At 37.2% G+C, this 27,725-nt stretch overlaps 1 protein-coding gene across 2 annotated transcripts in view; it reads right to left on the bottom strand.

Annotated features, from left to right (window-relative positions):
- Window positions 1-20,048, bottom strand: part of TBC1D12 (TBC1 domain family member 12) — a 91,326-nt gene extending 71,278 nt beyond the window's left edge. The window contains exon 1 of one of the 2 annotated variants that reach the window (XM_081267712.1): window positions 18,005-20,048. In XM_081267712.1, the coding sequence (XP_081123838.1) occupies window positions 18,005-18,960 (956 nt within the window). In that variant the 5' untranslated portion in view covers window positions 18,961-20,048. The remainder of the gene's footprint in view (window positions 1-18,004) is intronic. The other variant, XM_081267713.1, reaches the window with a different exon arrangement.
- Between the last annotated feature and the right edge of the window lie 7,677 nt (window positions 20,049-27,725).

Genomic DNA, 27,725 nt, shown 5'->3' with positions numbered 1-27,725 from the left:
TTAAAATTCACTGTGTTCACTACCCTTGGTATTTTGGCTAAAAATCTAGCACAAATATTACTTACATTCTTTCCAAACCTCAATCATTTTTCATTTGAAAAAGATTTTGAGCTTACTTACACACATAATATTTTTTCTAGAAAAAGGACTTTTTTAATTCCAAGAATTTTCTTTTTCATGCTATTTCTGAATCTTGACTTTGTCACTATTAAAATCATAAGAATTAAAAAGAATAAGAATTTTTTACTTAATAGGCCCTACTTAGCTATCCTGGCTATTTTTAGAGATAAGAACTATTTTTAAAAAGGAGAGAATTAAATATTACCTACTCTGTCAAAAAACAGAAGTTATAAGACTGAAAGTAAAAGATCATAATTTTTATAGTATTTTAGAGCTGCCAAAGACCTTATCCATTGCAAAGGTTCTTCATTAAGAGTTAATGAGGGGCTGGGGATGTGGCTCAAGCGGTAGCGCGCTCGCCTGGCATGCGTGTGGCCCAGGTTGGATCCTCAGCACCACATACCAACAAAGATGTTGTGTCCGCCGAGAACTAAAAAAATGAACAAATAATTCTCTCTCTCTCTCTCTCTCTCTCTCTCTCTCTCTCCTCTCTCTTAAAAAAAAAAAAAACTTTAAAAAAAAAAAAGAGTTAATGAGGGGGGCTGGGGCTGTGGTGCTCGCCTACCGTGTGCAAGGCGCTGGATTCAATCCTCAGCACCACATTAAAAAATAATAATAATTAAATTAAATAAAGGTATAAAAAATCACATCAATCTTAAAAAAAAAAAAAAAGAGTTAATGAGGGGCTGGGGTTGTAGCTCAGAGGTAGAGCGCTCACCTAGCATGCATGAGGCAGGCACTGGGTTCGATCCTCAGCAATAAATAAAGTAAAATAAAGACATTGTGTCCACCTATGTGTAAAAAATAAATATTAAAAAAAGAGTTAATGAACTTACATGAATGAACTAGAGGCGCAGTTGATAAGCTTCCTCAAACTGTATGCACAATTTGAAGTACACAATGTACATAAAAACGTTTTTCTTGGGCAGATGCCTATAGATTTCATCTAATTCTCTTCATATTCAATGCACTACTTTGCCACTCCCAAGAAAGAATGATAAACCCATAAAGTCACTTGCCAATGTCACACCACTAATTAAGTGTTTGAGACAGGTTTCTTGCAGTTTCTCCTTTCTAATCATATTCCTCTTGTTCCTATTCTCCATACAACAATCAAGAGAGTTATATTGTCTCTAACCTCTTCCATCCTATACATTGCTAAAATGCCTACATTTAAACAGTTCAAAAATTATTTTCTTCTCCCTCCAGAATAACATTTGAGTGTGTTCACATCAGCAAAAAGGGCTAGCTGGATACAGTGGTGCATGCCTGTAATCCCAATGGCTAGGAGGCTAAGGAAGGAGGACTGCAAAGCCAGCTGCAGCAATTTAGTGAGACCATCACAAAATAAAAAATTTTTAAAAGGGCTGGGGAAGAAATGAGGCTGTGACTGAGTGATAGAGCGCTTGCTAAGCATGTGTGAGGCACTGGGTTCGATTCTCAGCACCACATATAAATAAATAAAATAAAGGTCCATTGACAACTAAAAAATATTTCTTTTTAAAAAAAAGGAGGGGGACGGCTGGGGATGTGGCTCAGTGGTTAAATGCCTCTATATTCAATAATAAAAAAAGAAAGGTAGGAAGTTTCAGGCAATGCTTACTAATAAAGATCTTTACTTCTTTTGTGGCAGGAGAGAAAAAAATAGAATAAAATCAAAGGCAAAAGAGTTAACTATAAAAAACACAATTGCTTTTGTGCTACATACTTATTATGCCATGTATAGATAGATTGCTTCATGAAGAGAATCTATATTGATTTAAGCCCAATCTCAGGACTGAAGACATTCAAAAGGAAGGCAGAAACCACCAGGAGAAGAAAAGGGGAAGAAAGAATTTTTAGGACAGGCACACAAGCAACAACAAGAACATATCAGGAGAATATGGAGAAAATATCCCAATCACCAGGATGTAAGATATTATATAAACACAATAGAATAGGGCTGGGGTTGTGGCTCAGTGGTAGAGTGCTTGCCTAGCATGTGTGAGGCACTGGGTTCAATTCTTAGCACTGCATATAAATAAATAAATAAATAAAATAAAGGCCCATCAACATCTAAAAAATATACAAAATACATGTATGAAGATTTAAATTTGGTGTCAACATACCTTGTATACAGAGATATGATAAATTGTGGTATATGTGTGTATTAAGAATTGTAATGCAAAAAAAAAAAAAGATTTACTTCCTTAAGTGTGCACGTATGACTATGTAGCAAATCCCACCATTATATACAACTATAATGCACCAATAAAAATACAGAAAAAAATCATATAAATACAAATTAAAACTATAATAAAAATTTGCTTCCTTAAAAAATAAATAAATACAACAGAATCTATGCTAATATTTCTGTTTACAAGGAAAGTAAAATAACTTCACATGTACTTAATCATTATAATGAGTATAAGGTTTCTTTTTACTATGACAGAAATGTTCTAAAATTGTTGTGTTAGCTGCACAACTCCATGAATGTGCTAAAACATCAAATAAACACTTTAAATAGGTAAGTTGTATGGTATATAAATTATGTTTCAACAAAGCTGTTAAATTTCTATTAAGCAAAAATCAAATCAAATCTCACAATACATAAAAGGAAAAACAAGAAAACCAAGTAAGGATTGTCCAGGTAATACAAAGCTCATTTAATACTTGAAAAAGTCATTTGAAGTATCCAATCATATTAACAGTCTGATGAAGAACCACATAACCATATCAAGTGATGCTTCAAAGTAATTTGATGGCATCATAAATCCTTTTTTTTTCTTTTGCAGGGGGTGGGGGGATGCTTTTGGATATTGAATCCAGGGGCACTTTATCACTTAGCTACACTCCCAGGCCCTTTTATTTTTTATTTCGAGATAGGATCTTGCTACATTTCCAAGGCTGGCCTCAAGTTTATGATCTCCTGTCTCAGCCTCCCACATTGTTAGGATTACAGGCATGTGCCCAAAACTAGGAAAAGAATGGAGGTTCCTTAGCTTACTCAAGGACATCTACAAAAACAAAACACTACCATATTGATAACATCATACTTAGACTGGAAAAACAAGGTAATAATGTCTGCTCTGACATTCCCAGTCAAAAATCATAGTGAGAGTTGTAGACAGTGCAATAAGATAAGAAGTTAAGTAAAAAGCCTTTAAGTTGGAAAGAAAAAATAAAAAATCTTTTCCACATTTGTAGAACCATGACTAACCACAGTCACCTCACAGACTCTACACAAAAAGCTCCTAGAACTAATAAATAGGCTTAGCAGGGTTACATGATAAAAGATAACCATACAAAAATCAATACTATTTCTGTATTAGCAATGAATAATTGGAACTTGAAATTTTAAAAAATGTATCTTTTATGATAGCTCTAAAAACATTAAATATTGAGATATAATTATAACTAAATATGGAAAGATATATATACTAAAAATTTCATATCACCAATGAAGAAAATCAAGAGACCCAAATAAATGTACAGGTATTCTATGTTAAAGGACTAAAAGATTCAACATAAGAGAGATGTGAAAGCTCTCCAACTTATTAATTAACAAGAATTATTTTATACAGAGAAAAGCTGATTCTAAAATTGAAACAGGAAAGCAAAGCAAATAGAATAGCCAAAACAATTTTGGTAATTTATGTAACTGCTGTTCTCTATATTAAAATGTAAGCCCTATGACATAATGGATACATTTACGTGTAAGCTCTGTTTTCACCATTTTATCCCCACTGCTATGCTTCCACACATGAACAAAAATCAGAATTTGGTGGGGTCTTACAAAAAAAAATCACCTTTGTCCTCAAAAGTGTCTTATTGAAAAGTGCACTAATGGAAGAGTGCACAGTCTGGTAAGCCATTATATTAATGAACTTTTCTCCTCTGAGCCACTTCTATGAATTGTTTTCTTTCAATACTTTCTATCTTACTTCTATACTGATCTGAATGCTATTTTCAAATTATAAACATAATAAGAACCGAATTTGCATAATATTCATAATGCCTGGCCCTCACTTAATATTTTATTTTTTTAAACTGACACAATAAAACAGACTGCTTTTCCTCTGGTGTATAGTTTGACAAGTTTTACCACATGTATAGAATTGTATAACTATCATCTCAACTGAGATACAAAGCAGTTTCAATCAGTCCCCAAAAAACTTCCTCATGTTATCTCTTTGAAATCATACCCTCCCCTAACATCTATAAAATACCGAAATGATTCTTAAGATAGACTTATAAATCAGATTCAGTGTCAGAGGAATAAATCTTGTTTATACTATGTAGTGAATTCTTGCAATTTTATGTTGTCGCCTTGGCATCCATTTTGAATATGTTTAACTTTCTCAAAACAGAAGTAGGGCTCAGTCGTCCTTGACATAGTTCACAGTTCTGTGCTTTCCCCTAGTTCCTCAATGTGATTAATCTAGATATCTACCTTATATCTTCTAGTGACAACCTTCCAATAATACAGCTAGATACAACCTATCTGATAATGCTAACCTCCATGTCTGCATGGAAGTCATGTGACACTGATCTCTGGAACTCGCACCTGCTTACTTTAAACCCATCCGTTTTAATCTCCACAGGAAACATGTATGGATAAGTAATAAAGTTTTGGCCCATAGGGAGACTCCCTTTCTGGTGCTGACCAGCTTCACTATAGCCTTTGGGCATACCACATATCCTCAAGGCCTGTAATTAATAAAATCTTTATTTCCATCTTGTCATCTCTTCTGGTCACTGAAGGGGTATCCTCCACTTTAAAAAAAGCTTAAAACATCACACCACAGTGTTTCAATTTATGTCTACAACATGCTCACCACTGGCTTCACCAGAACAACTGATTCTAGCTCCTTCTTTCACAGAATATAGCTGGTGCTCAAGCATACTTGCTGAATGAACAAGGGAGGATTTAAACAGAGATTAGAGAAAGGAGGTGAATGACAGACAACTCATTCCAACTGGAAAAAATACAAAGTATGAGCAGGAAAGAATAGAACATTTCGTTTCCTTAGAACTGTATTCATGCCAAATTTAAAAGTTTTCTTCAGCTGGGTGTGGTGGTACATGCCAAAATCCCAGCTACTTTGGAGGCTGAAGTAGGAGGATCCCAAGTTTCAGGCCAGCCTCAGTAATTTAGCGAGATCCTGTCTCAAATTTTAAAAAATAAAAACATAAGGGGTGGGGCAGCTTGAGGATATAGCTCAGTGGTAGAATGTCTCTGGGTTCAATACCCAGTACCACAATAAATAAAAAACATGAAAAGTTTCTTTCTTCCAGGTATGGTGACATGCGCCTGCGATCCCAGCTACTTGGGAGGCTGAGGCAGGAGAATTGCAAATTCAAGGCAACTTAAGCCTATCTCAAAATAAAAAATTTTTAAAGGCATTGAAGATGTAGTTCAATGGTAGAACACTTGCCTAGCATGTGTGAAGCCCTGGGTTTGATCTCCAGTAGCAAATACATATACAAAAAGAGGTTTCTTTCTACTGTTGTTGTTCATCTAATGAAACTATCAAGAAAGTATAAAGATAAGCCATAGAAGATATTTACAAATTATCTAACTGATAAGGGTTTAGCACCCAGAATTCATATAACGTAAAATGAAAAAATACAATCAGACCAATAAATAATGGGCAAATGATTTGAACAGACATTTCTTCAAAGGAGATATGCAAATGGTCAACAAGCAAATGAAAAGACACTCAACATCAGTCATTAAGGAAATTCAAATCAAATCACAATGAAATAACACTCCACACTCATTAGGACTATAATTTTTAAAATAATAAAGAAAATCACAAGTTGGTGACAATGGTAGAAACTGGAATTCTTATTCATTGCCAGTGGGAATGTAAAATAGGCAGCTGCTATGGAAAACAGTTTGGCAGTTCCTTAATGAGTTAAACATAAATCTACCATGACCTAACAATTTCACTCTTGAGCATAATGCCCAAAATTTTTAAAAAACACAGCATTCAAACAAAACTTGTTCCTAACAGCACTATTTATAACCACCAAAAGGTAGAAACAACCCAACAGCCCATCAATGGATAAATGTGGTATATCCAGACAATGAACTATTATTCAGCAATAAAAAATAATGCTGTACTGATGCTACAATATGGGTGAAGCTTTAAAATACAGTAAGTGAAAGATACCAACATTAAAGGCCATAAATGTATGATTCCATTTATATTAAATATCCAGAATAGGCCAAATTCATAGGGAAAGATAACAGATTAGTGGATGCTGGGAAGGAGGAGGGTATGGGAGATGAGGGGAATGGATGTACTGCTTAGTGCGTACAAAATTTCCATTTGGGATTTTGAAACATGAATAGCTAGGTAGTAGTGATGGTGTACAACAACACTGAATGCATTAAATGTCACTAATGATAAATTTTATGTTAAAATGCATGTTATATGGTTAGCTCTCAATGCTATAACAAAATATCATAGATGAGGCACTTACACAAAAGACATTTACTTATTACACTTCTGGAGTGTGGAAAGTCCAAGATCAAGGTGCAACAAGACTTGGTGGTTTCTGGTGATGACTTTCTTCTGGTTTGCAGACAGTTGCCTTTCTGCTGAATCCTCACATTGTGAAGGGAGAGGTTGAAGCAAGCTCTCCGGGGTCTCTTCTTATGAAGATACTAATTTCATTATAGTCCTATCCTCATGGTCTCATCTAAACCTAATTACCTCCCAAAAGTCTCACTTCCAAATACCATTACCTTGAAGATTTGGGTTTTAACACATGAATTTGGGGGGGGGGATACAAAAATTCAGTCCATAGCAACTGTATTTTATCACAATAAAAAAAATTAACAGGATTCAAAAACAATTTCCAATTAAACAGTTTTTAAAACATGATGGCCAATATAATTAACAAACTTAACTTATACATCTTTTAGAACTATGTCAAACCAAAAGCCATATGTAAATGACTCATTTTTATAAAATAAAAACTATTTTGAGGAGATTCACTTTTTTATTTCTTGTTGGTTTGTATTAAATATATAAGAGAGAAAACTAATTCTCACTGGTTATGGCTTTTCAAACAAAATACAAAAACAAACTGCTCCTGGTGGGCACATACAATCCCAGCTACTCAGAGGTTGAGGCAGGAGGATTGCAAGTTTAAGGCCAGCTTGGGAAAATTAGTAAAAGTCTATCACAAATAAAAAATAATAAGGGCTGGGGTGTAGCTCAGTGGTAAAGTGCTTGCCTAGCATGTATGAGGCCCTGGGTTCCATTCCCAATACCAAAAAATATATGTTTATTTAATGCATCTTAATTAATTTATATATACGCGCACACACGCGCGCGCGCGCGCGCGCGCGCGCACACACACACACACACACACACACACATATATAAACAAATTTAAAATGTAGGCTATGAATAAAATACCATAGAATTAAATAGTTCAAGAAAAAGCTAGACACATCTAGTTCTACTGAAATTGAGAGTAATCTGTAATGGCTAACTAGGTAAACTAAAGGAAATATTTACTTTAAAACTAGCAATAGCATTAAGGCAATATTTATTAAACAAAATTCAACACATATGATAACACTGCCAGTTACAACTGCTGTGTTATTATTTTGCTAAAAGATATATAGCTGCCTCAACTATTTTTACCACAATCTATGTATGTTAGATCTTTAAATACAGGGTGTTTGCAAACACACCCTAAATAAAAAGTTTTAGGCTTTACTCAAATGACAATAGCTAGATCTACTAAAGATGACCCAATTTAAGGGCAGTGAACCCCAAGACTATGGCTTAATTTAACCTTTCAAAAGAGTACCAGAGGTAAAATCAGCCTGTCCTGTTTATACAAATCTCAAGTTTTAAAACATTATAACTGTTTGCCTCAGATACCTGGGATATTAGAGCACTTACTGTAGTTAATATACAACTAAATGTGCTTATCAGGCTTCCTATTATGTTTCAGCTCTGACTCCCCTCCAACAGTCCTATCTTACTTTACTCTTTTTCTTACAGAAACATCTCCCTAAGACAGATACTAAACATATTTTGGAAATTATAACACAGAAGTAGCAAGTAGGGAGGCAGTTAGGCACAGTGACACACACCTGTAGTCCCAGGGAGGCTGTGGCAGATGGATTACCCCAGCCCAGGAGTTTGCTGTGCAACACAGCAAGACCCCATCTCATGAAAAGAAAAGAAAAACAAACGGGCTTTGGGTGTAGTTCAACAGTAGAGCTGTAGTTCAATGGTAGAGCGCTTGTCTAGCAGGTATGATCACCTGCATTGCCAAAAAAAAAAAAAAATATTAAATAAGTGGAAGAAACTTACATATATACATGTAATTATGGAAACATCATACTTTGTCTTTATCTCATTCAGTCCTCAAAAAATGGCTAATGTGAATACTATCACAATCCATTTTTATGAAGCAACATAGAGCTTGTACACAGGACGAAAAGACTTGATTTTGCAGTAACTTTGCACTTTCAGGGTTTTCTTTTTTGGTACAAGGGATTGAATCCAAGCGTGCTGCATCACTGAGCCATATCCACAGCCATTTTTTATATTTTATTTAGAGACAGGGTCCTCAGTAAGTTACTTAGGGCCTTGCTAAGTTGCTGAGGCTGGCTTTGAACTCATGATCCTCCTGTCTCGGCCTGGGATTACAGGCATGTACCACTATGCCTGGCATCTTCACAGTTTTCCCTGAAACTGTTGCCTTTCTGATCATAACAGCAAAACACCTAGTCTAGCAACTATTCTGACTCTTCCCCATTTATAGAATTCCTTACAAAATATAAGCATGATTTTTCACAGGAATATCCATTTTCATATCATCTCACTTTCCTGAAAAGTCATGTTTTTAAGTTTACCTTCATTAATACTTCAGGAAAAGGCTATTGATTAAATGTATAAATCCCTCAATTTATTTGTCACCCTTTTTGACAAAGATTGAAATTTTCATTTGATGTTATTTACATCAACTATTTGGATATACCATTTTAACAGGAAGACTGACAAGCACCCATTAACTGCTGTCTCCATACTGTCTCCAGGGCCCAGTTTCTCAACTACCAAATCATCTGCTACACTGCTACAAGAGTCACTGTTCCACAACTCAATTCTGTCTTTCCTTTTTTTAAGTCCCATAGATTGCCACCCCCACTGAATAAATCAAATTTATTTAGTTCTGCCATATAAAATTTAGCTTTAACCTTTTGCTCAGTTTTTGACATTACTTCCATTCCCTAAGATCAATTATGCTGATGTGAATCTGCTGTACCAAAAAGTGTTGTGCTATTTCACGTACAATCCTGTATATGTTGTTATGTGACTATCCTATTGTCAGCCCCATTCCAACCCAAACCCTCCTCAAATCTGATCTACTGTGAAGAGTTTCAGAACTCCCAATCTCAAAGTTAATCACTACATCTGGGTGTTGATGCATCCTTGTATTCTCTTTTATAACACTAATCAGGTAATATTGTGAGTACTGATTTTATATAGAACCCCCCCCCACACACACACACTTTTGTTTTGTACCACGGATTGAACTCAGAGGCACTTAAACATTGAGCCACATTCCAGACCATTTTTAAAAAATAACTTTTAATTTTATTTATTTATTTTTTAAAGTAGTGCTGAGCATTGAACCCAGTGCCTCACGCATATTAGGCAAGCGCTCTACCACTGAACTACAACCCCAGCCCTCCAGTCCATTTTTTTTTTTTTTTTTTTTTGAGACAGGGTCTCACTAAGTTGCTTAGGATCTCATAAAGTCGCTGAAGGGCTGGGGATGTGGCTCAAGCGGTAGCGCGCTCGCCTGGCATGCGTGCGGCCCGGGTTCGATCCTCAGCACCACATACCAACAAAGATGTTGTGTCCGCCGAGAACTAAAAAAAAATAAATATTAAAAAAATTCTCTCTCTCTCTCTCTCTCTCTCTCTCTCTCTCTCTCTCCTCTCTCACTCTCTCTTTAAAAAAATAAAAAATAAAAAAAATAAAAATAAAGTCGCTGAAGCTGGCCTCAAACTTCCAATCCTTCTGCCTCAGCCCCTCAAGCTGCTGGGATTACAGGTATACACCACCATTCCCATCTTCTTCTTTTTAATGTTTTATTTTATCTAATTTCCTTATTGTCTAGTATACAGAATAAGGCTCAACAGCATTTGTTGAATGAATAGAAAGAAAATTGTAAACTAGCTGATAAGGACTGCATATGCATAGCTGGGAGGGTCCAAAAACAAAGAAAAGTTCAGCAGCAATCTTTAGATTTCAGAAAGATGATCATGTAAAAGACATAACTTGCTCTTTTTAACTCTAAAGAGCCAACTAGTACCATAAAAATTAGAGATACACTGTGCTTGAACATAAAGAACAATTAATACCCTCAGGTTAGGGATATAGCTCAGTGGTAGAGTGATCCTGGGTTCAATCCCCAGTATTGAAAAATAAATAAATACTTCAATAACTTATATTTCTGCCAGGTGCATTGGTACACACCAGTATTCCCAGAAGCTTAGGAGACTAAGGCAGGAGGACTGCAAGTTCAAAGCCAGCCTCAGCAACTTACCGAGACCATAAACAAACTCAGCAAGACCCTATCTCTAAATAAAATAAGAAAAGAAGCTTGAAAATGTGGTTCAGTGGTTAAGCATCCTTGGGTTCAATATCTGGTACCAAGGGAAAACAACAACAACTTACATTTCTATGTAGTATATCTTCTTTCTGGTAATGAATTTTTTCCTCATAAGTAGGAATAATTTGAATTCTGTTTGCTAGATTTACCATGGTACTTATATGAGAAATTTTCCTTTTATTTTAGCACTAGAATTCCAGTAAGTATACACTGTACACAACTATATGTTTTAGTTATCTTAACTTTTGATACATATACTTTTAAACACCTGCATCTATACTACTACCAACCTAAACTTTTTAGAGCCTAAATTAAGCTTTACATATAGACAACCTATCATTCAAAATATTCCAGTTGCACAAGATGGCCTCTGAAAAAGCTATGAAATTATGGGAACATTAAAAGGAAGAGGCTGGGGCTGGGGCTGTAGCTCGCGGCAGAGCACTTCCCTAGCATGCATGAGGCATTGGGTTTGATCCTCAGCACCACATACAAATAAACAAATAAAATAAAGGCATTCTGTCCATCCACAACTACAAAAAAAATTTTTTTTAAAGAGAAAAAGAGGCTTGAAAAATACCTTAAAAGAAGTGGTTAGACAAATCTATAAAGGAGCTGGGGTTGTGGCTCAGTGGTACAGCACTTGCCTAGCACATGTGTGAGGCACTGGGTTCAATCCTCAGCACCACATAAAAATAAATAAATAAAATATAGGCATTATGTCCATCTACAACTAAATTTTTTTTAAAAATTAAAAAAGAAATATCCCTAAAGGCATTGAGGTAGGCAGCATAGAAATAAATTTTTTAAATACTTTATTTATTTATTTACTTTTATGTGGTGCTGAGGATCGAACCCAGGGCCTCGCACATGCTAGGTGAGCGCTCTATGGCTGAGCCACAACCCCAGCTCCCAGAGTAGAAAAATTTGAAAGATATAATCTGTACTAACACTCTGAAGCTCACAAGCCAAAGTATTAATTTCTACCTAACATTCATTCTCTGGAGCAATTATTGTTATGCAACCTTCTTCAAACTCAATGTAAACAGCATCTCTTATTTCAATCCTTCAAATTTTCTTTATCATCTTTTTTTTTCCAAAGAGAGAGAATTTTTTAATATTTATTTTTTAATTTTCGGTGGACACAACATCTTTATTTTATTTTTATGTGGTGCTGGGGATCGAACCCAATGCCCCGTGCATGCCAGGCGAGCATGCTACCACTTGAGCCACATCCCCAGCCCCTTTATCATCTTCTTACTACCTTATTATATATTCCTTGTCTTGCTTTTCAAAAAAAATATATTTTTCCTACTTGACTAATTGGTTACCAACAATCTAGATGAAAACCAGATATGGAAATTCTAAATAATGCCCAATGTATGATGGGTAATATATATAACCCTATTTTAAAAATATGAGAAAATAGCACATAATTTTATTTTTAAAATATCATGTTCATTTCCAAATTTAAATATTTTAATCCATGCGGGGTTAGAGACAAGCAGACAGAAATATTTTTTAACACACAAAAAGTATATCCAGCATAAAATTCAAATTAAAAAGAAACTGAAAACCCAAATTTAAAGGTAAGTTAAACACATTATCAAGATCACTCTCAAACTAGCTAGCTTGGTTTTCTAACATAAACTTCTCTTAATTGCAGGAAAGAGCCTGCTGAAAACCCAGACAGTCACATGGGTTTCCCTCTTTTCTTTTAGCCACAGAAATAAGAAGTTCAAGAAAGGCTGAAGCAGCAAATTTTGAAGGGGAGTAAGTCATGTGCAATGTGAAAGACTTCTTAAAGGCATGGAAAAGAATTACAACTAATAGCAAAAAGAAGGAAAACTAACCTTTTTTTTTTTCTTTTCTTTTTTTCCTTTTCTAGTGCTGGGGATTGAACCCAGGGCTTTGTGTGTGTGGGGGGCAAGCAAGCACTCTACCAGCTGAGCTATATCCCCATCCCTAACCTTTTTTGTAAGCTGTAATAAAGGTAGAGAGTTATACTGCCACACTGAAGGGACCTGGAAAGAAGAATTTGCACGTTAAAACTTTTCACAAAACAGGCAAGCACGGTGGTCTAAACAGCATAAAAAGAAAAAAATCCTTCCATTAATAAAAAGGAAGTTAAGATTTTATTAGGCAGACATCAATTCTCAATCTAGTAAAGGCTATATTTGGATTTTGCTATATTTGGATTTATCTGGTCTATTGTACATCTGTTTACATTCATCAATTATACAGGACCTAAATATGATCCGATTTTAAATCAATAAAGCAAAGTAAGCTATAAATGTGTATTATACCTTCTTTTAGCAATTATCTGAAGAAATCTGCATTAACAGGCCAGTATTTCAATGACTACAGTCCAGGAACTAACTGCAACAGAATCATGGGTGTAAGAGGCTTTTAAAAAATATGGATTTCATGCTGGGTGTGGTGAGGCATACCTGTAATTCTAGTGACTCCAGAGGCTAAGGCTAGAGAATCATAAGTTCAAAGCCAGCCTCAGCAATTAAGCAAAGCCCCAAGCAACTTAGGGAGATCCTGTCTCAAAATGAAAAATAAAAAGGGCTAGGGATATAGCTCAATGATAAGGCATGCCTGGGTTCAATCCCTAGTACCAAAGGGGGAAAAAAATGTGGATTCCTTCCAGGTATAGTGGAGGGATCCAAAGTTTGAGATCAGCCTCAGAAACTTAGTGAGACCCTATCTCAAATATAAAGGACTGGAGATGCAGCTTGGTGATCAAGCATTACTGGGTTCAATTCCCAGTAATTAAAAAAAAAAAAAAGTAGATTGCTGGTGGACTCCACCAAGGATCTACTGAATCAAAAGTGAGGCCTCAGGGAATTTGCATCCTGCATTCTTAATAACTCTCCCTCCTTCCAAGTAATTTTAAAAACTAAAGTTTAAGAATCCCTGTAGTGTGGTATAAGCACCTATCAACCAGAACTATTTGAGGACGACTCTTGGTGTAGCTAACAGTTTGCAGGATGAAATAAGCAGCCTCAAAAAGGACTTGCTTTCCCTTTCTGAATACATTTAGAGATGCATAACAGATGTATTGCCTCAAAATCTCCAAATGTTTCCACTCTTTCCCAAAAACTTCCCACCACAACATAGTAAGTACAAAATGTGTGAGTAAGCCAAGCTAAACATTTCATGAACTTAAACTGAAAAATTGGCTTTGCCTGTCTACAAAGTCCCTTAAAATAATAAAAAATATAAATATTGTAGTCTTTCTCAACATTCCTTTCTTTCAGTTCCTTCTCAATTTTGCTTTTCAGTCAAAGCTTCATAACTTCTGGAAATTTTATATCACTACATGATAATCCAGATTAACACCCAACCAATCCCATGTAAAAATTTTGCTTTAAAGTCTACTACACAAGTTGTGAAATGTTTCCTCAGAGAGTTAAAAAAAAATTCATTCATTCTAGTCTCTTTCTTAAATCAGTGGATTTCAGTGATAGAGTTGGGGAAAAGATTATGGTACTCTTGCTATAGTCTGAATTATAACATTTGAATTCTCACAATAAATACAAAGCACTTAGAATATTACTCTTTAACCCTCATGACAATCTTATAACAACCTTCTATGAAAGGTTGCCTAAGGTCCAAAGAAGTCCAGAATTACACAGCTGGTAAATTAATTCAAATCCAGGCAATCTAACTCCAGAATCAGCATTTTTAACCACTCTACCATCCTATAATTTGAAGGTGCCACCTAAAATTAAGGTATCTAAATCCTCAAGTCACAAAAACCTACCTGATAGCTCAAATCAATTGGGAACAACTTTCTAAAAAAAAAAAAAAATACAAATTCACCTGCCAAAAGCAGGCCTCCTGAATCTAACTATGTGTAGGTTGTGGATTAGTGAATTTAATTTCTTTAATGTCCTTTCAGGTAATTTCCCAGTATATCAAATGCTAGAAACTATTGTTCCAATATGGAACACTTGCAACATTCAAGAAGTAACTCATGGTCTAGAGGGTAAGTCTTAAAATTCTAGTTAATTGAAACTGGTAATCTACACATGAGAAACTAAACAAAGATTACTGATGTTTATCATGATTACCCTGAGGTAGAGTTAAATGTTTAGGAAAAATGTTTTCAACATAGAATTTAGAGTCGAAGGGGATATAGTTCTATCTCTGGCAACCCTCTCATTTTAACAGATTAAAAAACATCATGTATTTTTAAGCATGCTCTTTAACTCAGTTCACATTTGTAATATTTAGCCAGTAAATATTTGAGGTCTACTACTGTGTGTGCAAAAATAAGCCATTCTATTTCAAAGCATGTTTGAAAACAAGATATGAATTTAGCCAGGCATAGTGGCACTTGCCTGTAATCTGTTACTTAGGAGCCTGAGGAAGGAGGCTTGCAATTTCAAGGCCAGTCTCAGTACCTTAGCCAGACCCTGTTTCAAATAAAATAAAGGGGCTGGAGATATATCTCAGTGGTAGAGTGCTTACCTAACCTTTTGGGGAAGCCCTGGGTTCAATTCTCAGTATAGCCTACCACCACCAAATAAAAAAGACACAAGTTTGCTTGGAGGATCCATAAAAATGGTATAAAGCTGGGTTTTTGTTCGTTTTTTTCCACTGATACTAGGGATTGAATCTAGGCATGCTTTACCGCTGAGCCACACCCCCAGTCCTTTTTCAAAATTTTTATTTTGAGACAGGCTCTCACAAAGTTGTCAAGGCTAATCTCAATCATTCTGCCTTAGTTTCCAGAAATTGCTGATATTAAAAGCACGCAACACTGTACCCAGCCTAAAGCTACTTAAATTTAAGAAAGAGAAATAAAGGGATCCTTGAGGAATAAAGGCTAGACTAGAAATACAATCGATTTCAAAAAAGTTCTTACTCCTCACTGTTGATCTGGTGAACATGGAAGTAGTAGTACCCATCTAGAATTTCAATTTTGAAATATAGGACAGGGTCAAGGGTCTGAGGAAAGGTTACTGCTAGGGCTCCCACAACAAAGTCATTATAAACACAGAGAGGTACCCATGTGAAGCTGAAGCAAGCTCTCAACAGGGACTGAAATAGAGCTCTCTTTATCAGGAAGGAAAGGAAGCAGGAAATGACCACTGAGGCCCTCCAAAATGAGAGCAGTCCCATCCTAAACAAATTCCTGTATCTCCTACATGATTCCTACTCAATGAAGCTCCTATCAATTATGTGTCTTAATTGAATACTTTGTAGTAATGAATTGCCATAAAATGCTCCACCTTTTATTTAAAAGAAACATGAAGCTATTTTTAAAATGTGTTTGTTATAGACAAACACATTTAAAGGAAAATGAAGTGAGAAAAGAAAGAGAAGGGCGGCAGAAAGGATAAATAGGTGGGAGAGAAAAAAGAGTCATAAAATGAACAGAGGTGGTAACTGATTGTAATGGGGAAAGAGAATCAAGAGCCAACTTTTCATCCCAGTCCACAACTAGCTAACTGAACTTCTTTAGGTAGTGAGCTTCCTCATCTGAAACTTCAATCAGGAGTAGAAGCTGCACCCAAGAAGAATTCATTGTAGGACAAGCCAATCCCAAGAAAAGCCCTCATCAGGAGCTTCAGAGTTGAGAATGACAACTACACACAGGAAGAAAGTTATTTCTTGATTATTTTAACTGAAGATGGAGGTTTTGTTCCAAATTACACTCACTAGAGAATAACAAAAGGAATCCATGAATGTTGTCAATTCAACCTTACCTGAGTGGGGTTTATACAGTGTTAGATTTGTAGATTCAGACTAAAAAAAACTACACAGTCCTTGCCTCTAATGTGTTTACAATCCACTTAAGGTTTTTAGCTAAATACTAAAACAAAAGTTGTGCCTCTGACTCTGTCCTTTCCCCAGAAAATCATATAAAGGAAGCAATGACTTCTGGAGTCTTGACACTTACATCTCAATTAAGAAAAAATTTTAAAGAAATTAACTTTAGGGTACCCAAGTTTCTGACTTTAAATCCAGTACATAGTATAAATACTATAGTCATTAAATGTCATCAAGCTATATTAATAAAAGTCCTATTAGACAATTTGAAGGAAAATTTTAATTTGACAAATATTCTGTCTACTGCTAAGATGAAAGCTTCTATCTAATATAATTTCCTTGTTGCTATTCATAAATTACAATGCAGATACAAGTATCTGTTTTCCAACTTAATCCTCACTACCCTGCACTCCACCTTCACCTCAGAGACCATTGTGCAAATCGTATCTGTTCTTAATGCTTGGCACAAAGGAAGCACACAGGGCACTCTGGTTGAACTGGTGATCTCCAGGGTCTTTTCCTGGTCTAAAACTGCCTGACACTTGACATCAAAAAATGAACACGGAAGGGCACAATGTGTTACAAATACATAAATTTAACTCACATTGAAACATTTTAGAATTGCCTCTACAAACTTTAAATATATTTTTGCAACTACCGAGTTCACTACCATATATTTTGTTCTATAAGTAACGCAATACTAGGATTTCCCACCCTTGATTTAAGAAACTTTATGTTTTATTTGTAAATTTAAACAAGAAGGGGAAATGAGACAATAAAAGAGGAATAAGAAATATCAATTATGGTCACACAGTAGGGGGAAAAAAAGAGGCTCACTTAGGAGAAGCAGAAAAAAGGGCCTTCCTAGATACAGAACTATAGTAATCTGGTGTAACAGGTTGGTATCTAATTCTACACCAAACCAACTGTATTTTAGTGAAGGCCACTGAAACAAATGACTAAACATTATGAAATACAACCACTTCTACTTTCAAGAATTCCCAAACTACTTGAATGGTCTTAGACTCCACGCAAATAAAGAGCTCTGCAAAATGATTTCCCTTCTTTTTCACCACCACAATCTGTAGGCCTCTCCTGACCCCCGGCCCATCCAAATCCTTATAGTATAAATACTAAAAAAGAAAGAGAGAAAATGGGGCCCAGGTTATGTTTTTCTGGAAGAGGCAAGCGCAGATAGAGCACTAGCAGGTTGGCTAGACATGAATACAGAGACCAGGTGTGAATGCATGTACAGCCTCCGGGCGACAGAAAGATTTGCTTTCCACAGAGCTCCAACTTCTCCTACCCGAAACACAAAGCCGACCCAGTTCCTTTTCCCCTAGTGACAAATCAAAGCTAAGTCTCGACACGCGGGGGCCGCACGGAGGCAGCCATCCAAGCAGATCTCGGAAGGCTCCGGCCCGGCCCCGCCCCAGGCCCCGCGCAGCCTGCGCTGTACCTGGCGAAGAAGTCGGCGAAGCCACCACTCCGTCGAGCCCGGGCCGAGATCCCTGCGGGGCCCTGCTCTGCCGCGGGCGAGGGCACCGGCGGCCCAAGCGATGGCAAGTGGTCGCCGGGGCTCTGGCAGCGGCTCACCTCGAACGTGTTCCGAGAGTTCAAGTGGACGTCAGGGAAGCCGTGGCTCGGCTCCGCGCCCACACCCCCACTAGTCCTCCCGGCCGAGCTGGAAGGGGGCGCGCCCTCCTCGGAAGCCCTGGCGCCGGCTCGTAGCGGCTCCAAGTCCTCGCCGCCACTGCCGGCGGGGCTCTCCCCTGAGCTGCTGCCCGAGCCCTCGGACTCTCTAGCGTCCGAGGCTGCCAAGCAGCAGCTTCGCAGTGGGTCCTCCAGCGGCGCGGCCCAGTCGGACGGGTTGTCTGCGCCGTCCGCACCCTCGTCGCCAGGCCCTTCCAGGAGGAGGCGGCCGCAGGGATAGTGGCGGCGCGACTCCGGGCCGCCGGCGCGAGCCAGCCCTCGAGCCTCCTCCAGGTCACGACAGTCCTGGCCCAGCAGAAAGCCCGAGTCCCCGTTGGTCATGCCTCCGTGTCGCGGCGCGCGAGAATCCGCCGCCTCCGTGCCGCGGTGCTTGGAGCCGGATCCCGGCGGGCAAGCGCCGGAACGCGGGGCTGCCGAGGGCGGCGGGGCGACGGCCTGGCCAGCGGGGAGGGGACAGTAGCAGAGCCCCGGACCCAGCTGCTCCCCCGCTGCCTCGAGGTAACGCTGCAGCAGCTGCCGAGGCGGCGTCTCCTCCTCCTCCTCCTCAGCCTCCTCGGGAGGCTCCACAGCGCCGACGCCTCCGCCAAAGCCGCCCGTGGCCCGGATCATCTTCCCGTCCTGGCCCACGGGCTCCGGTGCCAGAACCGGGAACAACTTGGCATTTCTTCCCGAGCAGGCTCCGGCATCCTCCGGACCCACCATCTAAGGGCCGGGTAGTCGCGGCCGGAGCAGGCGGCGGAGGACTCGCCGGCGGAGGACTCGCCGGCACAGGCTAGCCTAGAACCGCCCTGGGTGCTGGTGCTAGGGCTGCGGCCGCGGCCGCCGCAACGTTCCCAGACCCACCCCTCCCACCCGCGGGGTCTGGGAGTTGCGAGAGGGCGGGCGCGCGCCTGGGCTCGCGCACGCGCAAAAGCCGGACCGGTCAAACTGCGACCTGGAGATTCCCCGAACCATAGAGACGATAGCTAGAGCGACTAGGGCGGCCAATCTGGGATCTGGCGTCTGGTTGGTGGAGGCTGGTTTGCACACTCCGAGGGTTGACAGTTCTTAACAGAAGCGCGGGTATTGCTCTCTTAGAAAAAACTCACTTGGCGTTACTTCATTTATAAGAGTAAAATATAGGATGTTAGCGTCCTTCCAGCTGTAATTGGTCACTAGTCAATTTTACGATTTTTGCCTCCTTCTACGCTACAGTAAAGGATTTCATTTCTTCATGGCATTATCTTCTCCACTTAATCTTCGACAGTACTACAAAAGTCAACTTTCTTTCCCAGAACCGCGTTTCGGTACATTGTTTCTGTTATTACCTAAGGAGGGAGAAGAAGTGGAATCAGGCGGAGAAGAACTAATCATAATTTCAGCAACCTGTGATGATGGATTAAAATGAGATGATGACTAGGGAATAGAAATGAAATGTATTTAAAGTATAAAATCACAAGATGTGACAACGAACCAGAGGAGCGATAGAGGAACCAACAATTACTACAAAGCTATAAAACTGAAACTGATGTGGTTTGAAATAGGAAATTGAGTTGGAAATTTTTTTCCTGATTAATAGAGGAAACATCTGGTAAAGCAAAAGGCTGGAACTATCTAGCATATAGTTAAGAGTTCCAAAAACTTAAGTTAGGGTTTAGGTTTGGAAATGCAGGTTGATTAGTCATCTGCTAATGAAACTTTAGATGAATAATAAGTGACATCACCTTGGAAGAAAGAACAAGGTGGAGTGACCCAAAGATGTCATTATTTCAAAATAGAAAAAAAATTGTATTGCAAAAGATTAAAGAGTCAGGCAGCAGTCCTAAATAAGACGAACAGCAAATATAGAACTCTCATTCTAGAACTGTGTCAGTAAAAGCAAAGACAAAAATGGAAGAATGAAGTAGAAATCACAGGAAAAAGTATTATGGAGTCTTTAGAAATTACATTTATTGGGGCTGGGGATGTGGCTCAAGCGGTAGCGTGCTCAGCCTGGCATGCGTGCGGCCCGGGTTCGATCCTCAGCACCACATACCAACAAAGATGTTGTGTTCGCGGAGAACTAACAAATAAATATTAAAAAAATTCTCTCTCTCCTCTCTCACTCTCTCTTTAAAAAAAAAAGAAATTACATTTATTATTAGATCTGATAGTATATAATAATAATAATGACTTATTATTAGGATCTAATAATAATCCTAATTTGTTATTAGGATCTTTCAGAAGGAAGAAATGACTTCTGGGACACAGGTAGAAAAGTCAATATGGCAAGAGATAAAAAATAGTTTTGAATTATATATGTTGATAGTGTAGTGCTCCAAAATATGTAAAGAATTCACATAACTAAACAATTAAAAGACAAACCAATTTTAAAATGGGCGAAGGACTTGAATATATATTTTTCCAAAGCAGATATGTTAATGAGATATTAATAAGCATATTTAGTTATATTACCTTTAGGAAAAGGCAAATCAAAACTACAATGACATAGTACTTCACACACATAAGCATTTTAGCAATTTTGAAAAAAATCCAAAATAAGAAGTATTGGAGAGAATGTGGAAAAGGTTATAATTGCTGATGATATAGCTACTTTAAAAAATAGCTCATTAGTTATTCGATAAGTCAAACATATCATTACCATACAACCCAACAATGCTACTAGTAGGTGTATATCTAAAAGAATTGAAAACAGGTGTTCAAAACAAAAATGTTTTACATGAATGTTCAAATCAGCAATAGTCATAGTAACCAAAAGGTGAAAACAACCCAAATGTCCATCCACAGAGGAATGGATAAACAAAACTGGTATATTCACATAATAAAATGTTATTCAGTTATAAATAGGAATAAAGTACTGATATAGTACAACCTGATGAATCTCAAAAACATTATGCTAAGAAACAAGACACAAAGATAACACGTTATATAATTCCATTTATATGAAATATCCAGAATAGGTAAATAGAAACAGAAAGCAGACTAGTGATTTTCAACCACTGGGGGAAGGGGGAATGACACCCAGTGGATATAAGGTTTTCTTTTGGGGTGAAATAAAATGAATGAATATGGAGTGAACATGAAAATGTTTTGGAACTAGAGAGAAATGGTGGTTGTACAACATTGTGAATGTACTAAATGTCACTGAATTCTATATTTTAAAATGGTTAATTTTGCCATACACAGTAGTACACGCGTGTAATCCCAGAGACTCAGGAGGCTTAGGCAGCAGGATTGCAAGTTGAAGCCAGCCTCAGTGATTTAGTGAGATCCTAAGCAATTTAGTGAGCCCTCGATTCAAGATGAAAAATAAAAAGGGTCGGTCGATTTGGTGCACGCTTGTAATCTCAGCAGCCAGGGAAGCTGAGACAGGAGGATCTTGAGTTCAAAGCCAGCCTCAGCAATGGTGAGGGGCTAAGCAATTCAATGAGACCCTGTCTCTAAATAAAATACAAAATAGGGCTGGAGATGTGGCTCAGTGGTTGAGTGCCCCTGAGTTCAATCCCCAGTACTAGAAAACAAACAAACAAACAAACAAACAGACACATAGATAGATAGATACATAGATAGATAGATAGGGCTAGAGACTTAGCGATAAAGCTTGCCTGGTTTAATCCCTGGTAGCAAAATAAATTAAAATTGTTAATTTTATGTTATGTATATTTCATCTCAATTTAAAAAAATTTAACTTAGCATATTTAACTAAAAAGAGCCAATAAAAATAAAAAAATTAACAATATAGGAGATGTCTAGACTAAGATATTTATGTGAAGATAAAGAGGAGGGTATCTGAGAGAGTCTAATCTGAATTATTTGTCTTTTTTACCTTTGTCCGTTCCACCTAGAAACTTTATCTTGCAATTTTCTTCCTGCTGTCAAATCATTCCTAATTAACTTATTCCTTTCTAGCTACCACTATATTTCTCCTTTTATGAAATCATACTATTTTAAAACTTCAGTTTCTCTATAAATGGCTTATTTTGGTCATTTCCTTCCTGTCACAGCAAAGGATTAATGAATCATGATAACCCATTTCAACCATACAATTTTCTCAGTGTGGAATTAAAAAATGAAGAAAATTTATATTTTCTATGTACTGTAGCAGAGCATGGTGGCACACACTTGTAATCCCAGCAACTCATGAGGTTGAGGTGGGAGGATTGCAAGTTCAAGAGCAGCCTCAGAAACTTAGACCATGTCTCAAAATAAAAAGGGTTGAGAATGTAGTTCAAAATCATGTGATTAAGGGTTGGGGTTGTGGCTCAGTGGTAGAACACTTGCCTAGCCCGTGAGGCACTGGGTTTAATCCCTGGTACCATATAAAAAATAAATAAATAAATAAATAAATAAAGGTATTATGTCCATCACTAAGAAAATATTTTTAAAAACCATGATTCAGAAACTGTCTTATGCTTTTGTAATATATGCAGTTTTCATTGCTCATGAATGAATGAAAGATTAACATAACAGCTATTTTTTAACCTTTGTTTTATTTACTTATTTTTATGTGGTGCTGAGGATTGAACTGAGGGCCTCACACATGCTAGGCAAGTGCTCTACCACTGAGCCACAACTCCAGCCCCTAACAGTTATTTGTTTTGTATTAGTGTGCACTAGCAAGACCTAAAATAATCATAGATTGTCCTCAATCTATACTGATATATAAGCTATGAATCTTTGATGATAAACAGATTAAACAAATTGCAGTCAGAATGTCCATTTTGACTTTGATTGACATGTAGAAAAATTCGATATCAAAACCCAAATGAAAGTTTTGTACAATAGTAGAGATGTATCATCTGTAAAAGACTATGTAATTTGATTTGCTACTGAAATCTTCTTCAACTTCTGCAAATAGTTTACGTTCCATGCATGCCTGGTAAAACCCCAGCTGGTAAAAGACAGTGACTAGGACTAAGGTTGTGGATTATAATTAGATAACAAATATTGAAAGGATGCATATTGCAGATTAACCCAGCAGGGTTAGATATGTGGGAAATGAATGATAGTAAAATCACAAAGCAGCTGCTGTTTGGTAAACCACAGCATGACAAGCCACAAACCCAGAGACAGATGAAATGCTTTTAAAATGTGCACTGATCCTTTGGGGAAGCAAACTGATGCTACATATTAAGAGGCACTCTAATCCTACTCCTGGGAATTTGTCATAAGGAAATCATCCCAAAGAGTAAGATAAAGCTGTACGAAATGCTTATAGCAAAATGTTTTAGAATTAAAAATTATAATCTATCTGGAATCAATAATATGGAAAGTGAAGGTAAAACTAGATGTCAGTGAAATGTTAAGACAATTAAAATGACAAAATGTTGAAATATGGGTAAATTTTACAAAATAATACTAGATAAAGAGTAGAGATAGGGGCTGGGCATGTGGCTCAAGCGGTAGTGCGCTCTCCTAGGCTCGCCTGGCATGCGCAGGGTGCCGGGTTTAATCCTCAGCACCACATAAAAATAAAATAAAGATGTTATGTCCACCAAAAACTAAAAAATAAATATTAAAAAAATTGCATACCACAATTATACTGATTTTTAAAACTGCATAACTAGCATGATAAAGATTTTTAAAAAGATCAAAAAGGATAGACATGAAATGAGAATGATTAGAGTTTTAAAATTTTATACTTTTTACTAATATTTTTAAAATTGATTAAATGCTCACTCTTTAAAAGAATGTTCTGAAATGCTTTTTCAAATGTATGTCATAGGGTTGGGGATTTAGCTCAGTGGCAGAGCATTTGGTTGCCTAGCACCTACAAGGCCTTCAGCCCTGAAAAAAAAACGAAAAAAACCAAATGCATATCATAGTTATAGGTTGTGAAGAAACAAGAGTTGTAAATATTCTTTATGTTGCAAGAAGACATATTTGGAGGAAAAACACCTATAAGCCCATATTTTTAAATTATAGACAGATTTGTAAAAACAATGATAGGTTCTGTAAGTAGTCACAACTGCTATATTCAGTGAAAAGTTTTTACATAAATTCAGTGTGAGGACAAAAGTTTGTTAAGTGTCATATTTCCAGAAATAAAGCTAGACTTAAGGTAGGTTAAATATTTTTCTTTTGTTATTGTTTTCAATGAAATCTTTATTTTGATGATAAAAGTATACCAAATTAAAGCAAGCCATTCTGCAATAGAACAAAATAAATTATGAACAGACAAAACAAAAAACAAGCTCTGTACCATTGCCCAGGAATAATCAATATTAATAATATTAATTAAACATTAGCCTGGGTGTATAGGGCAGTGGTACAGTACATGCTTAGAATACATACAGCCCTGGGTTCAATCCCCAACACCTACCAAAATTTGTAAACATAGTATAAAATATTTCTATATGCTTTTAAGGTCTAAATGTTAATATCTAACATAGCTCCAATACAGTGATCAACATCAGGAAATTAGCATTCATATAATATTATGACCTATTCTACAGAGCTTATTCACCTTATTTTACTAATGTTCTTGTCACTATGTGGGGGGGTTAAGGAGGTCTTTCCAGAAGGGGAGAATACATTTACTCCAACCTTCTAGTTACTGGCCACATTGCAGGAAAGAATTTAAAGATATGCCAAATTTTAGCTGAAAAGAATAGTTTTATTAGAAAGCAAATAAATAAATAAATAAATGGAAGGAGGAGGAGGAGAAGGAGAAGAAGTGTAAGAGTAAAAGAAATTGAAGTTAAAGTGTAAAAGACCGGGTATTGTAAAGTTTCTAAGCTGTAGAGCCTGAGTTAAAATGTAAAGGACCGGGTATTGTTAAGTTCCTATGCTACACCCAAAAACCTGAAATTCCTGTAGCTGTTAGGACAATTCCCGGGACTGCCCAGTAGATATTCCCCCTAACCATTTAGTTGTTTAATAACCTAGGACCCTGTGCAGCTTGGCACGTAGGCATTCAGGGCCCAAACCAATCAGTTTGAATGTATCCCTCCTTAGGATTGACCTATCACTCCCGCCCGACCTGTTCCCGCCAATGAATGTACTAATCATGTTCAGGAATTGTTGTTTGATTTTCCCTCGGTGGTGTATGATGATTTGTTAAAGGGGACCATGACATATGTAAACTTCCTGCCCTCCCCAAAAAGTGTACTTAAGAACTGCTCAACCCCTGCTCTGGGCTCTGGGACGCTCTCCCTTGTTGAGTGAGCACGGAGCCCCAGTGCGCTGGATTCTCAATAAACCCCCTTCTGCAGTTGCATGAGTTGGTCTCTTGGTGGTCTCTTCCTCCGACGTTCGCCAGACCCTTACAGAAGAAAAGAAAGTACTCACTCTTAGAACAGAGCAATCTCAAGAGTGAGATGTGCTACTAGGGCTTGAGGCCAGGCTTTTATTAGGGTACATAATTAGGTAGAATATGTATGATCCAGAGGAGCTGGACTTTCCTTGGGATGGGAAACATTGAGAAAGATTGAGTTTTCCCATCAGGAGGTCCCATGTGGTATGTGGGTTTCAGCTTATATCAATGTTTCTGGTGATCAGGTGGTCCATTAGGCCAGAGAGTTGTGGTCCAAACAAATGCTGGTCCCTAGCTTCATGAGATTAATGGTCTCTTAATAGTCTTGTTCCTGTTTTGCTACATTCCAGAAAGCGTATAGGAAACTGGAAAGTTAGAAAGGAATCTATGGGCTGTTCAGTGCATCCTTACATTTTGATCCTTCTGCCTCTTAGGCTCTTTTGTCCAGCGATTATTTGCAAGTAGTTTATATATATATATATATATATATATATATATATATATATATATATATATATATTTAAACAGGGATATTTTCCTTCATATACTCAGTGTTTGCTCTTTATCCCTAATTTCTTCTGATTACAATTTAATGCAGGTTTAAGCATTTCATTTGGTTTTCATGTCTCCTTCTACCTCTCCAATGCAATACAGTTGCTCAGTCCTTACCTTTCATGACCTCAGGCCAGCTTTGTGGGCATACTCCCTAGAGAGTCATACAAGGCCTTACATGTGGTTTAATGTTTTGCTGTTGCTATCTTGAAATTCTTAATCATTTTGAAGAAGGAAACTTACATTTTAATTTGAACTGGTCTCTGTAAATTATCTAATTGATTTTGCAAAACCTTGACACTTTTTAAAAAAATCTTTTTAAAAAAAATAACTTTATTGTATTTATTCATTTGTATGTGGTGCTGAGGATCAAACCCAGGGCCTCACACGTGCTAGACAAGCACTCTACCACTGAGCTACAGCCCCAGCCCTAATCTTGACACTTTTGAAGAAGATTGGCCAGTTATTTTGTAAGATGCCCTTTATTTGGTTTGTCTAATGTTTCTTTTTAAGAAATTTCAGGTTTTATTTTTGAAACATTCAATGGTACTCCATTAATATTTGTGGTTTTATGTGTCAGTTTTAAAAATAAACTAAATTAACAATTAATTAAATCAATAAATTCAGGTCATGCACTTTATGTCAGAATACCATAGAAGTGACATTGTGTCCTTCTCAATACATCATATCAGGGGTCACATAATACTGATATATCTCAATATTGATGATGCCAATAACCTAGTAAAGATGGTATCTACCAAGTTTTTAAAATATATTTATTTTTTAGTTATAGGTGGATGCAATATCTTTCTTTTATTTTTATGTGGTGCTGAGAATTGAACCCAGTGCCTCACACATGGTAGGTGAGCACTCTACCTCTGAGCCACAACCCCAGCCACAGTATCTACCAAGTTTTTGCTCTGTAAAGTTACTATTATTCCCTTGGTATGTATTTTGTGAAGAGATACTTTTATCCTTAATTAACAAATCAAAATTGTATATCTTTATCATGTACCACATGTTGTTTTGAAACGTGTATTCATGAGAAAATACTCAAAGATATGGTAATTATCTGTTTCCCATAACTTTTAAGCTTAAGCATTTATTAATATGATGTTTGCCAAATGACCTCTATCTCACTCATTTTTGGTACATTTAGTTGGAATTCTATGATATGGAAGAGCTTTCCCTTCTTCATGTATTCATTCATTCACTTAAATCAGTACTGACTGATAGAATATCATTTTATTCTATGTATTATAAAATGCTTAAACCTGCATTAAATTGCAATTTGAAAGGCTTTGGGTGCACATTACCAAATTTGTTTCCAGAAAGGTCCCACCAGTATTATATTAAGATGCTCATCTTTCCAAATCCTCACCAAAGAAGGACTATATTAAAACATATAAGTAAAAGAACTTCTCTTTACTATTTTAAATTCCTTTTCTTTGACTACTAATGAAGCTTAGTCTCCACACCACCTCCACCCATTCCCCATCCTGACTTTACTGAACCATGTTTCTTATTGTGGGGAGGGGGAGGGGGAGGGGGAGGGGGAGGGGGAGGAGGAAAGAAGAAAGAAGAAGAAGAAAGAAAAAAAATCTGTTTAGTTTAACCAGCTTCCAGTCCACCTCAGTGACTAAATAATTCTATGAAATATTTGTGGATGAAACAGGGACCT

The sequence above is a fragment of the Spermophilus citellus genome (genome assembly GCF_964194105.1).
Source record: "Spermophilus citellus genome assembly, chromosome: 15".
Lineage (NCBI taxonomy): Eukaryota > Metazoa > Chordata > Mammalia > Rodentia > Sciuridae > Spermophilus > Spermophilus citellus.
The sequence above is the reverse complement of the archived record's forward strand: the minus strand, read 5'-3'. Positions and strand labels throughout refer to the sequence as shown.